General features: G+C 47.1%; 1 protein-coding gene across 6 annotated transcripts in view; it reads left to right on the top strand.

Moving 5' to 3' along the window:
* The window catches only part of ADAMTS9 (ADAM metallopeptidase with thrombospondin type 1 motif 9), a 163193-nt gene that overhangs the window by 124350 nt on the left and 23813 nt on the right, over nt 1-15030 (top strand). For all 6 annotated transcript variants that reach the window (XM_044253222.1, XM_044253227.1, XM_044253228.1 and 3 more), the window contains 6 exons: nt 6955-7128; nt 10804-10998; nt 12046-12178; nt 12733-12827; nt 12946-13040; nt 13133-13266. In XM_044253222.1, coding sequence (XP_044109157.1) covers nt 6955-7128; nt 10804-10998; nt 12046-12178; nt 12733-12827; nt 12946-13040; nt 13133-13266 — 826 coding nt within the window. The remainder of the gene's footprint in view (nt 1-6954; nt 7129-10803; nt 10999-12045; nt 12179-12732; nt 12828-12945; nt 13041-13132; nt 13267-15030) is intronic.

Raw genomic sequence — 15030 nt, forward strand, 5'->3', positions numbered from 1 at the left:
TGACACCTTGAGCTGGAGTCAGTGAGGATGCCAAGGCCCAGCCTCAGAGCTGAGGCCCACTGGATGGGATGTGCTGGAGGCCTCCTACACCAATACAGGAAGTTCTCTTCTTAGCAGTCCTTGGCAAGCATTTCAGAGCTCTTGTTTGCTTTTTGAGTGTGCATTTTTCTCTTTTGCTTCCCTCCTGTGAATTATTAAAACCCACTTATTTGTTGGCAAGATGTATTTCATGCTGGGCACATAGTAAACAGCGGCCTCCTCATTTTCAGAAATAATCCAGGTGTCCGCTGTGGGGAGCACAAGGTCTGCATACCCACGATAGCATAATCATCAGGATGTTTTATGCAGTCACACAGTTGCACAGGTTGTGCACTGCACAATTCAAGAGCTACCATTCCCATAGGTTACAATATGAGTTCCATCCTCCAGATTTATATAGGGTGTTGGCCAGTCCTGATAATAAAAATATCTTATGTTTATTAAGCTACGGGCCAAGTACGGTGTTGAATATTTTTATGTGGAGGACTTCATTTAACATTGCCATAACGCTCTAATGAAGTAATTAAAATTTCATCCTCACTTAAAGATGAGGAAATTTGAGGCTTAGATAGGTTAATTCATCCAAGTTCATGCATTTAGTAAGTAATAAGACTGGAATTTGAAGCCTGGAAGCCTGATTCTGGAACACATGCTCTGAATCTTTATATTCTGTTGCCTCCAATGTCAACATTCATCTACATTGAATTATCTTATTTCCTTTTTAATGGCTTGTCTAGGCTCTTACTGAAGAGTTGGCATAAAGTACAATTCCCTTGACTGGGTGAGCCTCTCACATCCTTCAAACAATTAAATTCCTGTTCCCCTTGGTTAACAATAAGTCCTGTTGTTGGGGCAGTCTTGGTGGGATGGAGCAGCTCAGGGGATCTGCTTCATTCATTGTGAGGCCTGGTGCCTGAGCAGCGGGGAAGGGGCATCAGTGTGCCTTTGTGATACTGTAAAAGTAGAGCATGGGCTTGTAGATGGACGGCAAACAATTGGAGAAGAGAAAAATGCTGTATCCAGACGTGAATGTTGGGCTTTTAATATCACCTGCCAACTTTGGGCAATTTATTTGACTTCCCCAAGCTCAGTTTTGCTCACTTTAGAAATATAATGCTCATAAGGCAATAGTCATTTGAAAATTACTGTAATAAATTATTTACTTATTCATTGCATCATAACCTGACATATAAGTTTATTTATAGCAGCAGAGGTCTTTAATCAAATTTGTATTGTGAACATGTGGGTTACATGCCTCCCAGCATTAAGGAGTAAATCTCCCAGGACTGGCAAGTATTCTTCCTTTCACCTTTACCCCAAGTATTCTCTTGCCCCTAGTGCCTCTGCATCACAATGAGGCTGCCCTACTCCTTCCCTTACTTTGGTCACCTTTGCCCATTCTTCAGACCTCACCTAAGATGTCACTTCTCAGAAGCCCTTGCAGATCACATCTCCTCACCAATAACTGAGTCAGATGGCTCTCCTCTGAGTGCTCACAGCACCTGGAAAGACTGTGCTTGAGCAGTCAGCATCCTGAACAGTGGTGGCCTGGTTTCCTTGTCTACTTTATCACCCATTTGAGGTCAGAGAGTTTGTTCACCAGAGTTCTCCCCAGCATTTAGCACAGTACCTAGATCACTGAAAACACTTCTTGAATAAATGAACCCATGAATGAACCAGAAGGACAAAAAAATGTAGGAGGAAGGAAGGAGTGAGGGAAAAAGAAAGATATTATAGAGCAATACATTTCCTAACCCCTTAGAATCATGATCTTCTAAAAGGTCTTTTAAAACAGTCAAGCAAACTGTTTTTCCTGTAAGAACAGATCCTTTATTTTCTTGCCACATTGCCACAGACAAGCTGTGCTCAGATATGTCTGGCCTTCGCAGAACTGCCCACCCCGTGGCTGTTTGGCCCAGTGCAGAGACTTGGACCACTCTTATACATATTTGGATTCCAAAGGTTTTTATTGAGATCAGCTGTAGAATGAGTCCCAAGTTTACCTCCTCAGCTCAGAAAAGTTAGAAAAGAGCAGCGGGCGTTTGGTCAGTTAGTGACAAACATTTTACAAAGTTTCCAATAGGGAAACTATTGATGAGGTTTGGGTGTGTGTACAAGCACCAGACATTGACCCTCTGATGCTCCTTCCCTCATTAATTTACTCGAGAAATCATTATCCAGCACCTGCAAGGAGCTGGGCTCTAGGCCTCAGGGATGCAACAGAGACTCTGACACTGCTGGGCTGGAATCGATGGGCTCATGGGGCAGAGACAGAAAACAAGCGCACAGACACGTTCTGTGAAATTGCCAAATGTCAACAACAGTGCAGGCACAGAAAGAGGCAGGGTGCCAAGATAGAGACGGAGAATGACAGGCCAGTCCTACCTTCCCTCGGGTGGGTGGTTGGAGGGGAAGGGCAGGAGGAGGTGATTCCTGGTAGAAGGAAGAGGACAGAGCCCAGCATGTGTGCAGACAGCATGGCAGGAGCAGAGAGAAGAGAGCAGAGAGAAGGCCGAAATGAGATTGGACCTACAGCAGCGCCCAAGCTAGGATGTGTCCTGGCGGCCAGGGCAAGGGTTCAGGTTCATGGTTTTCTCTCAAACCATGGGGGAGATTAACAGGCCCCTTTTTGACCTGGTCTCTGCCCATCTTCCGAAATCCCCATCGCAGTTGGAACTTGTCACCTCCCCAGCTGCTGTGGCCATTCCCATGCCCTGCCGCCCCGTGACATTCACCTCTGGCCTCCAGGTGCACTGAGACCCTCCTGCCAGTGTCCCCTTCTCCTCCTTGCCTGCTTAACCATCTCCTCAATCACTCGTCTCCCTCATCCTCTGGTGCTTGGGTACCCCATTTAGCACTGGGTGAATTCTGGATGCTGGTCCTTTTTCTTTCTTGCTGTCAGAGTTGTGGAAGACCCTGGCGGCTTCTTTAGCCATCATGCTCTGTTATGAAACCCATGTCTGCTCCTACAGCCATACGAGGCAGCCCTAAGTCTTGAACACCAGTGCTCCCAAAGTAGCCGGCTGTCCTGATTTGTGGACCGCTGGGTGGGAGTAGCAGCCATCTGAGCGTCATAACAGAGAGAGCACGTGGATAGGAAAATGTCAGACTGTAGCCCAGGGCCCAACATAGAACTTGGCCCCTGGCAACTATTGGTTGGATGGGCGAGTAACTTTCAAGGTATCAGATGTCTCCACGCTTATTATTTCTGCTTTTTTCCCCTGCAAATATACTGCTTGGGGACAAGGATGTCCATATTCCATGTACCTAACTTTAAAATGAGCTATGAGAAAGAACCTATTGGTCATTTGAAGGACTGCTTTTTCTTTTTTTATTTCAAAGCATTGTTAGATAAACTGACTTATAATTGCTGTTCCTTAGGACATAAAAACTCTACGTAGCACACACAGAACCCTGTGCTGTCAGGGCCTTGATTTGTTCTGTGACTCTTCTGTCCACACACTAGCTCATGGTGGTTGTCTCGCACCAGAAGTGGTACTACAAATTATATTATCTGTGAAGAAAATCAGCAGTCAGAAAAGGTAGAGCTTGTGACAACGGGAAGTGATTTTTTTTTCTACCCATGATTAGGACATCTCACAGAAAAAGTGTAAAGCAACTTCATGACCATCTCTTAGGAAGGACAGTTTCTACCCATTGCATTAAGTGACCCTTTTTAGACCATCACCCTCTGGTCAACCTATCCAGCTAAATAAAATAGTACCTTAAAAGTTTATTTTAGGTCATCTCTGCTCTCAGATTTGGACAGGCCTTTTCCTCCTGTTAATTTCCGCACATTTTAAAGGCAAATGTAACGTTCAGGACAATGAGCAAGCTACCCGACTTAGCCTGGCCTCCATGATCACTGACTTGCTGAATTCCAGTGTGTCCTCAAATTCAAGGAGGCCGGTGGTGTTACTTATACACTTGGTATAGAGTTTTATTTTGTTTTGTTTCGTTTTTTGTTTTTCTCAGTGCTGCACGGAGAATGGAGGAAACCTTTTGGAAGTTAAAATGAGGCTAGCTGAACTTTCTGGCTGTTTTTAGAACATTCTAAGTCATATTCTAGGACCGAGGAGAGAGTTCTTAATCCTGAGTTGGGGGGTGGGCAGTGATATTCCCAAAAGCTGATGAAATGCAGCAGCTTGGGTGGGTTGGCTTTCTATTCACCAGCCCCCGTACTCAAGTCAGGACCCCAGGAGAAGAGCCTTGCCAGGTAGGTGACCTTCACAGCTGCTGTTGACTAATTCCAAAGCACTGGACAAGTCACTCATTCACTTCGCTTAATTTTTCTTAAAGTTATGTTCACGATGAGGTTCCCCAACTCCCTTTTCCACTGTTGGCAAGAGAGTTTTTATGCTAGTTAACCTTTCTTAAAGACCAAGGCAGAAGCACTTAAAAAGCAAACAGGGGTCTAGGAAACTTTGCATTTCTGCTTTAAAGTGTTACTTATTGACACCGACTGTGGCCCTGGGGATGGGTGGAAAGGAGAGCATGCTGAAAGTTTTAGTCCCTTTTGGGCTGCTCAGTCATCGGGACCCGAGTCTCCTAGGTCCTACTTTTCTAAGAAATTACTTTTTCTATGGGCAGTTAAGTATTTCTTTTGCATTTATCTACACATCACAGATTAACCACACTTTTGTTTTGTTTTTTAGCATCCAGTGGGTCTGTAACTCCTTCAGCTTTTTTTTTTTTTTTTTTTTAATAAATAAACGGAAGTGTCCTCACTTCACAATAGTGCCCAGCATACTCCAGAGGCCCAGGAAACCCCAGGCAAGGGTTGAATTAGGTGTCTTGGGAGTGATTTGCTTCTCCTTGCTAATGCCACAGAGCTTTCAAGTTATATTTGTACCCCCAGAAAAATTCGAATGACTCCACACCCTAGACCCTGCAGTTTGTATCCAAGTAGCAGAAACAGCGAGTTAAATCTGCAGATGAGAAAGGCTACCAGGACATATCACATAGTCCTTTTACTTCCTAAAACTACAAAGTGGCTTATGAAAGACACGGGGTACATCACATGACCCAGCACTTGTACACCTGGGTAGACTCAAGAGAACTGAAATCCAGTGTTCGAACTTGGACACGAATGTGCGTGGTGGCACCATTCACAAGAGCTGAAGGATGGGAACAACCCAGTGTCCAGTATCATTTGAAGGGACAAGATGTGGTATAGCCACACACAGATGATTATTTGGTCAGAGAAAGGAATGAAGCCCTGATACCCACTACAACATGGGTGAACCTTGCAAACATCAGGCTAAATGAAGAAGCCAGCCGTAAAAGGCTGCGTGTTGTAGGATTCCCTTTATACCCTTTGGCATCCCTTTATGGCCTTCCAAAAAGGCAAACCCATAGAGACAGAGAGCAGGTGGTGGTTGCTATAGGCCGGTGGTTGAGGAAGTCAGTACTGACTTTTAAATGGGTATGAGGTCTCCTTTTGGAGTGATGAAAATGTTCTGCAACGACATAGTGATGGTGATTGTACAATATTACAGATGATTAAATGCCACTGAATTATCCACTTAAAATTGGTTGCGATGGTAAATGTTACATGTATTTTAATACCAAAAAAAAAAAAAAAAAGAAAGAAAGAAAGGTATGGGGTATCTGGAAAGACGTTTCTGAGTCAGACTGGATCCCAAGCTGAAATGCCTTCAGGATGAGACGGGTAATAAAGAGAAGGATGTGTGACGGAAGACAAAGACAGGTTGGGGGGGTTCTGTGGATCTCCCAAATACTAAAAAGAGAAAGTTTCAAAGATACCATGCTAACAATAGCTCTCAGTTGTTGGTGCATTAGGTAAGGCTGAGGGAAAACAGAGTGTGTGGTGCTTGTGTGAAGGAAACAGGAGGCCCCTCCCTGGCTTAGCTCACTGTGGTTTCCAAGGTAGTTTAGAGTCTTCAAATGCTGGGTGACACAGATGCTTTAGATTGGATAGGCTTTGAGAAACCTTTAGCAACACAGATAACTAGGCTAAACTTCAAAGGGAGTTTGCCGTTGGTTAAAGAGAAAAGATAAAGAACTTGCGGGCAACACAGAGATAGTCCTAGAACAGAACTTGCCACATGCTCTATATTCCTGACTTGTTTATGGGCATAAAAACGTGTGTCCCATCTACCTCACAAATAGATGTTTGATCTGGGACAGGGCATGTAGGCTAAGTCCCAGTTTCTCCACTTGAAAAATGGAGATCACAGGACTTGCTAAATCTCATTACCTACCCGTCTACATCCTCTTTGTCTGTCTTTGCTCCTAAAATATAAGCTGCTCTCTGAGAGCACGGACTGTGCTGTGCATGTCCACTCTTTTTGTCCCAGGACCCATCCCGGGCCTGACACTGGGAACTTGGTGAATATTTCCTGAGTGAACAAGGGATGAGAGAAGTCCATCCTGGAGAAGAAAAGGCAATCGGGGGTCCCAACAAAGCAAAATATGACTTGGGAGAACTGAAACTCGTCCTTCATGCTCCCCTGGAATGTACAACTAGGACAAAAGGCTGCAGTCTGCAAAGTGATATGTTTAATAGTAAGATGAAGTGGGCCATCAGACAGATGACAGCTTCCCTGGCTCTAGAGAGATGTTTAGCAACAGTGTGATAACCACTTTGCTGAAAGTTTTAAAGAGATTCCATATTTGAGTGAGTAATCAAGTGTCAAGGTCCTTTCCACACCTGAAATCCATTCATTCATGCTTTCATTCTTTCAGTCCAATAGCCACTGTCACCTCTCACTGTGCCTGGAACAGTGTTGGGGGTAAGGGGATAAAGCAGTGAGTTCTCTGATCATTCCTGCCCTCAGAGGCCTCACAGTCCTAGTGGGTGTACAGATGGGAAAATAAATCTCTCCAATAAGAGCATACAATACACCATTTATTACTTTTCCATATCAACACCGTCTTGTCTGTCATGAACAGTGCACCAAGACGTGCGGCGAAGGCTCCAGGTACCGCAAGGTGCTGTGCGTGGATGCGGACAAAGGCAGTGAGGTTCACGGCATGCACTGTGACATGAGCAAGCGGCCGGCGGACCGCGAGAGCTGTACTTTGCAGCCCTGCGAGTATGTCTGGATCACAGGAGAATGGTCAGAGGTACGTCCCTGAGATTTTGTAACCACCTTTAGGTCAGCGATGCCTGAGGGCAGCAGAGGGACCAGGGCAGGAATGGGGAAGACTGGGACCCACCTGCCAGTTCTTCCTTCTGGGGCCAGAGCCCCCCAAATGCAAAGTGGGACAGCACCTGAGATTGTCTCTCAGTTCCCCTCAATTCTGTGACTCGCCATGACATCCTCTTGGTAAGCTAAAGGAGGAGAACTATGACAGGGCCTGAAAGTTCATTTGATACCTGTGGGTGTCTGAAGACAGTTAAGGTAAGAAAATGCCCTTAGTGTCGGGGTGCCAACAGGGAATGGTAGAGACTGTGACAAACCAGAACAGACCGCATTAAGGGGGCAGGCTTCTCTCCCTCTCCAGGGAAGGCCCTGAGGAAATATGCATCCTGTGTTACCAGACCTGATTTTTCAAGAAAGGACAAAAATATGAACTTGTATGTGAAATCTAACTTTAAAATATGGACTCAAATCTTTTATTTGAAACATTGTATGGGGCAAACCAAACACTTTCATGGGCTGGATATGAGTTGCTTATTTAACAACCTCCCATTCAGAGGAAGAAAATAATTTTCCACAATATTCAAGGAATCAATCTCTTCTTCTCCTTGTGGGTACACAATGCCTAACGCAGAAACTTTTTAGTATTAACATACCAATGGTAATAATAGCATGATCGTATTATTTGCAAGCCTCATGGCATTCTCAAAGACGGAAAGACCTGTAATACTCAAACCAGTTGTCATTTGCCCAAAAGAAATGAGAGGTACAATTACATGGGCTCGTAGCAGAAGTGCTGGAAATTTTTAGATAATTTACTCATTGTCCCTAGACCCTCTTCCAGGTTTGATGGGGCAGCCATCTCACATTTTAATAGGAGAAATATTTGCATGTAGGTGATATGTGTGTTGGGTGTTGAATTGTATCTGTACTGTAGCTGGCCGGAAGTCCTTTCTAACCATGTCTCCCCATCCTTCTCTTTACTTTTGCTTCCCCTTCCCCATCCAGGGGACATCTAGCGAGGTCTGGAGACATTTCTGAATGTCATAGCTGGGGGAGTGGAATGCTGCTGGTATCTAGTAGGTTGAGGTCACGGATGCTTCTACACATCCTCCAGTCCCTGGGACAGCCCCTCCCCTGCCACACACACCCAGCAGAGAGCCATCTGGCCCAATGGGCAGTGGTGCTGAGGCTGAGAGACCTCAGCTTTACCCCAGCTCTGCATGTTCTGAGTGTGCTCTTAACGAGTGGAGGGGAGACATGGTCCAAATCATTGGGAAATAGATTTACCACTGGCCAGACAGGAACCTGGGGAGGCCAGATGCTTGTTCAAAACAGTCTTTGCCTTTGGGTTGAGGCATAAGTTCCAACCCATTCAAATTCCAGGGAGGGTAGGGGGAAGGTATCCTCCGGGGAGGGCTCCTGTCTTCATTTCAATTCACCTGTCCTAGTTCCTCTTCAGGCTTGGTCCGGAACTTCTGGTTCTCAGAGCTGCCCCACCAGGCCACAGCCTGGCTTGCAACAGGGGAAAAGCCTGCCCTTCTGCCTCTCTCCCTCCTCGGGCCTCTGTCCCTCCCTGCCTCCTGGAGGCCTCCTCCTAGTTGGTTTCTAGCTTAGTTCTTGGTCATTCATCTTTCTGGAGTTTCTACACCTTTCACCCTGTGAATGCTGCCATCTTTATCTTAACCAATCTTTTCTGTGTTGTTATTATTATGCTGAAAGAATTTTGATCTCTTTCTAAGACTGAGTCATGTCACTCCTAGAGCTTTATTTTAACCTTAATCTTAACCTCTAACAGATGAGATTTAAAGAAGATTTAAAAAAAAAAAAAAAGCCTTCCATATTTCTGCAAATTCTCAATTGTATCATGGATTGAAAACTGCATATTTACAGGCAAAGTTACGAAGGTTAGAGATAGGTCCTTACATGGATACAAGGACCACGGTGCCAAAGGCACTGGACCAGAAATCCCTCTAGAAAAGCTTCCGGTAAAACACAAGAGCCACAGCAAGCCATGCCTTCTCCCTGGGACCTCTGGGACCCGGCAAGCTGCGTGCTTTCCTCTGAGCTCTCCTTGAATGGGGGAGGCCTGGGCCAGATGAGGAAAGAGGATCCACCCCGCCACATGCCCCACCCCCACCGATGCATGTGTTTTCTCTGCTCAGGCCTGAAATGTCTCACCAGGCAGGGGGAGCACATTCTTATGATTTTATCCTCTTCTTCCCAAATTAGAGAAGCAATAGATGCCCCCGATGAAACAAGCACATGACCCCCAGACATGGAGAATCCAGAGTAAGGGCTTCCCCACGCCCTCCTACCTCCCAGCCTGGACAGACAGAGCATCTGTGGGCGGTCTGCCCTGACATGAGACACCACAGACGAGCTCAGCCCTCCCCAGCCCTTCGGCTGGCTCTCCAGGCATTTAAACGGCAGCAACCAAAGAAGGAAGAGATATATGCAGGACGCTTCCAGGTCTCAAGCCAGCAGAAAAGGAAGGCGTAGGGATGCTCTGTGGCTAGGCCTATTCTCTCCTCACCTCTGGGACCTCTTCAAGGGGCGGCTTCTCCCCAGAGCAGTTACAGGAGAGGAAAGCCACATGGCTTCAAGCAACCGCTCAGGAGACGTTCGGAAAGAACAACATGGTGGCTTTTGAGACCTGATGGATGCCGTGGTTCCTCACCCCAGAAAAAGCATCACACTCCCCTTGCTGTGGTCTGTTTTGGGGTTCACTAAGGTCACCTCAAACAGCCTTCGGTTTCAAGACTCCTGACCCTCTCACTTAATTTCACAGAACACCTTCACAGGAGGTGGCCAGTTATTTGATGACAGTGTCTAAAAAGACCATCAAAACTAAATTCACCGTACTTCAGTTTTTAAATATATTGTATAAAATACTTAGCTTGGGAAGTGGAACATATTTGAAAATTGCATCAATAACCAATTAGATATCCCATCAGGGGAAGGATCTTGGACACTGTAAGATGTTCATGTCTTTCTCCTTTTTTGTACTGTTTATGTATTTTTAAGTGCTGTGTAATTATGGTAAAAAGGTTAAGTGGTCGCCTGATCTGGTTAGATAGAGAAAGAGAGAGGGTAGAGCAGAAAGATAACATTTCAATCAAGATACACAGGCAGGGAGAGAGAAGAGAGAAGGACAGACAGGAAAGCAAAGCACAGGGAGCCAGAAAGGAAAAGTGTCCTGGAGGCCCCTGTTGGCTAAGTGCTTGGGTTTCACACATAACTCAGGTGGGCTGTGATGCTGCCCCCCATCCCCCACGGTCACAGCTCTGGTGTGGTCACTGTAGGTTTGGAAAAGCACGCGGTCCAGCTGGAGGTCCCATAAATAGGGCCAGGGACAGCTGGAGCCCTGCCCCCTTTCTCCCCTTAAAATCCAAAGAAGGGGCCCAAGGCCCCCCCCCCACCTGCCCTGGGGGCCTAGAAGATGGAGTGGAAGCCCTAGAGCCGGGGATGCGTGGTTTCGGGTTGCATGGCTCCTGTGTGCCTGGGGCCTGCCACTTGAAATGCATAAACAAGCTAATAAAGTGAGAGCTTTCTGCAGTGTCGTCAGGGGTCAGCATCCGAGGTAGAGGTCAGGGGCGTATTGTGAGCTGCCCCCAGGCGCCACTGCAGCCTCTCCTCCCAACCCCTATCTTCCCAGTGCTCAGTGACCTGTGGAAAGGGCTACAAACAAAGGCTCGTCTCCTGTAGCGAGATTTACACCGGGAAGGAGAATTACGAGTACAGCTACCAAAGCACCATCAACTGCCCGGGCACTCAGCCTCCCAGCGTCCACCCCTGCTACCTGAGGGAGTGCCCCGTCTCGGCCACCTGGAGAGTCGGCAACTGGGGGAGTGTAAGTAGACCAGCTGCTCACCAAATCCGAAAACACCGGGATCCCAAAGTCCGTCTTAAACATGTTCCTCCTGACCCATCCAAAGGGATTCTGCTCCCGGCAGAGATGATGGGAAGCCACAGGAGTCAGGGTCTTGAAATGGGCTCATGGGAAGAGAAGTTCTGTTCTTGGGTGGCAGGGTGGCCCCAGTGCATAGAGCACGGGCTCTGAAGCTGGGCAGCCTCACCGTGAGTCCTGGTGATACTACTTCCCAGTTAATGCAAGGTACAACACTTTGGCACCTCACTTTCCACATCTGCAAAATGGGTGGCTATGAAGAAGAGATGAGTTAATGTGACAGCAGATGACGAGTTACCTGTATTTTACCACAGGGCTTTTAAAAACAGGCCCCTAGAACTCTGTCAGAACTCTGTAAGCGTGACAGAAGAGCTAGTCATTGTCTCTGTGGTCAGGAAGTCAATATAGCCGAGTCCCTCTTTAATGGGAGAATTTCATTGCATTAGGGGTACAGTAAGTGAGACTAATTGGGACTGCCCTGGAATCTTGCATCATCCCCAGCTTGGACTCCTAGGTTCTCAGTGTTGGAGAGTGATGTGGTGAAAAACCGGATCACTCAATGTGGTTAGGGTTTGATTCCCGGCTCCACCATGACCTTGCACAAAGTTCTTGACACGTGGGTTCCAATTCCCTCTCTATAAAAACAGAATAATGGTAGTACTGTTTCAGAGAATTTTTGTGAGGCTTAAATGAGGAAAAAAAAAAATATATATATATATATATATACATATATATATATCATATTATGTACCCATACCTATGTCTTTATAAATACATATATGTAAGACACACGTATGTATAAGCATGTGGGTATCATAGCACAGACACAGGCCAGCCGTACGCATCCCGTACACGTATGGGTGTTTAGCAGCCTGGGGTCTGAAATGACACTCAGGACATGATGCCCAAGGCTGTGAGCTGCATACCACAGAGCCTGCGCCCCACCCCCCGCATTCTGCAGTGGCACCCCAATTCTGCTCTGCCTTGCAGTGCTCGGTGTCGTGTGGCGTGGGAGTGACTCACCGGTCTGTGCAGTGTTTAACCAACGAGGACCAGCCCAGCCACTTGTGCCCTGCAGATCTGAAGCCAGAAGAGAGGAAAACGTGTCACAATATCTATCACTGTAAGTCGGCCCATGGAAGCCATCTCTCTGCGGCATGGAGAACAGGGTTTCCTTGTTTCTTTGTCTGTCGGCCTACCCTCTTAGGAAATGGAGAATTTATAAGAGAAATAAGGATGGGGGATGTAATACACAGCATGAAGCCTGTAGTGACTACGGCTGTGCAGTACACTTGAAAGTTGCCACGGGAGTAGATCCTACAAGTTCTCATCAAAGGGAAAAAAACATTTTTGTCTTTTTTTGGTATCTCTCTGAAATGATGGGTGTTAACTAAACTGATCATCATTATTCACAGGGTATGGAAGTCAAGTCATTACGCGAAACACCTTCAACCTATACAGTGCTACACGTCAATTACCTGTCCATAAAACTGAAGGAAAAAGATAAAAGAAAACTTTATCTCCCCCAAAGGGAAAGAATTAATTTTAAAGAAATCGCCCCCACCCCCTGCCTTTTTAAAGCCGAATAGCGTTAGTGTGAGCAGGATATTCTCTCCGCCGACCGTCGGTGGACATCGTGGAGCACCACTCTCCATTTTTGCATTTCATGTTTTCTAGGTGAGTTACCCCAAAACTGCAAGGAGGTAAAGAGACTGGAAGGAACCAATAAAGATGGTGAATATTTCCTGCTCATCAAGGGAAAGCTCCTGAAGGTAAACATTGGACACCAGTCATTATTTCTAGAATGATCTGGGAGCGCGTGGCCCCGGGCCTCATCGTCTGGCTGCTGAGCGGCTGTTCATTCTAAATCCGTTATTTCTGGTCTTTCAGATCTTCTGTGCAGGGATGCAGTCGGACCACCCCAAAGAGTACGTCACGCTGGTGCACACTGACTCAGAGAATTTCTCCGAGGTGTACGGGCATAGGTAGGAACACTCGGGCTCAGCAGAGCACAGACGCCTGCAGACCCCTGGAAAGACCGCCCTATCCTCACCAGAACATTCTCCCTGTAATGCAGGTTGCACAACCCCACCGAGTGTCCTTACAACGGGAGCCGACGGGACGACTGCCAGTGTCGGAAGGACTACACGGCGGCTGGGTTTTCCAGCTTCCAGAAAATCAGGATAGACTTGACGACGATGCAGATCATCAGTAAGGGCCATGGAGCGTCACGGGGGAGGGAATGTGTTCTTGAGTCTGTCCCTTCAGACAGCAAGCTGCATACTGCTCACTGGCTAGGGACCAGGCGCTGAGATGCCAAGGGGAGCCGGATGAGCTGCTGGGGCCTGGCGATGGCAGCCCCGTCCCAGCTGCGTGGGGGCGGGGCTTGCCCCTTTCCGTTCCCTGCCCTGCGGCCAGTCCCTGGAAAGAGCCTGCTTGCTCTCAAGGGGCGGAGCTACGCCACACTGGGAGGCCGGGGAGGGGGGTTTGGGGGTGTGGTGAATGAATGGAGGAGGAGGAGGTGTAGGTCTCTGAAAGGGGCTAGTGCACTGTGGGGAGACAGGGAAGAACCCCCCAAAACGGGACTCTGAACCCAGAACTGAAGGGCCCCTAAGAGGGGCGCAGGGTATCAGTGTGGGGAAGGGAAGGGTGGAAAAAGTTTTTAAAGGAGAAGAAAGAGCCGATACAAACCTCGAAGCTAAGAGACTTGTGTGCAGTCATCTGTCTCCTACGCGGCTCCCCCTTGCAGAGCGTAGGCAGGAGCAGCGCTTATGCCAAATTTTATCTGATTGTCGGCTTATGGAAGAAAAATGGCGCACAGACTTATACCTTTTTTCAGCATATCTTTTTTAAAGATTTTATTTATTTGTCAGGGAGAGAGAGCACAACCAGGGGGAGGAGCAGGCAGAGGGAGAAGCAGGCTCCCCGCTGAGCAAGGAACCTGATGCAGGACTCCATCCTAAGGCCCTGAGCCCAAGGCAGGCATTTAACTGACTGAGCCACCCAGGTGTCCCCAGACTTATTTATTTATTTATTAAGATTTTATTTATTTATTTGACAGAGAGAGATCACAGTAGGCAGGGAAGCAGGCAGAGGGCGGGTGGAAGCTGAGCAGAGAGCCCGATGTGGGGCTCGATCCCAGGACCCTGAGATCAGGACGGGAGCCAAAGGCAGAGGCCCAACCCACTGAGCCACCCAGACGCCCCCAGACTTACCTTTTTAAACTAGCCTCCATGTGAGCTGATTTGTTACCCTAGCGCGCACTGCATTTTTTTAGGGACATTAATCCTAGGTATGATTAAAGACAGCTAAGCTATCCAAGCATGTTCCCTCGAATAGAGGAAAAACAGAAACCATGAATAATTAATTTTTCCTCATTAACATGGCTCCCATAATATTGCACTGCTTTCCTCTTGAGAGAAATTAAATTTGATTTGTACCCAGATACTTCTATTGCGTTCAGCCACCCTGATGCGGGCTAAAGACAGAGAGCCTGCAGTTTTCCTGCTCAGGAAAAACACTCCAGTTAAGACAGTTAAGACCCAGGGCTTCTCTGCCCTGAAGCCGCAAGGGCCCCTTTCCCTGCAGGTTGGAGAACTCAGATTTCCCTCGCACTGGAGCCACTGTAGGAAGATTAAGGCCTTTTGTTGTTCCCAAAAGGCTAGGCAGGAAGGTAAAAAGCTGCCTTGTGCCTCCTGTTCCACAAGCGACAACTTTTGGGGGATTCCCACTTAACTCCGCCTGATCTGTGGTCCCCATTTGTAGAGCTGCTCTTGGGAGCTCTAAAGAGGGTTAAAAACACAGCCTTGTTTTTATTGGCTTTTTTTTTTTTTTTAAAACTACAAGTGAGCCCCAAACTTGAGAAACTGCCATTAATACTTTCAAGATGTGGGTTCTAATGGCCGCACATTTTGGCAATAATAGTACATAGGCCATGGGAGGACAGAAGAAGCCTCGGGGAAGAACTCCTAAGTA

This window comes from Neovison vison, chromosome 6 (genome assembly GCF_020171115.1).
Source record: "Neovison vison isolate M4711 chromosome 6, ASM_NN_V1, whole genome shotgun sequence".
NCBI lineage: Eukaryota > Metazoa > Chordata > Mammalia > Carnivora > Mustelidae > Neogale > Neogale vison.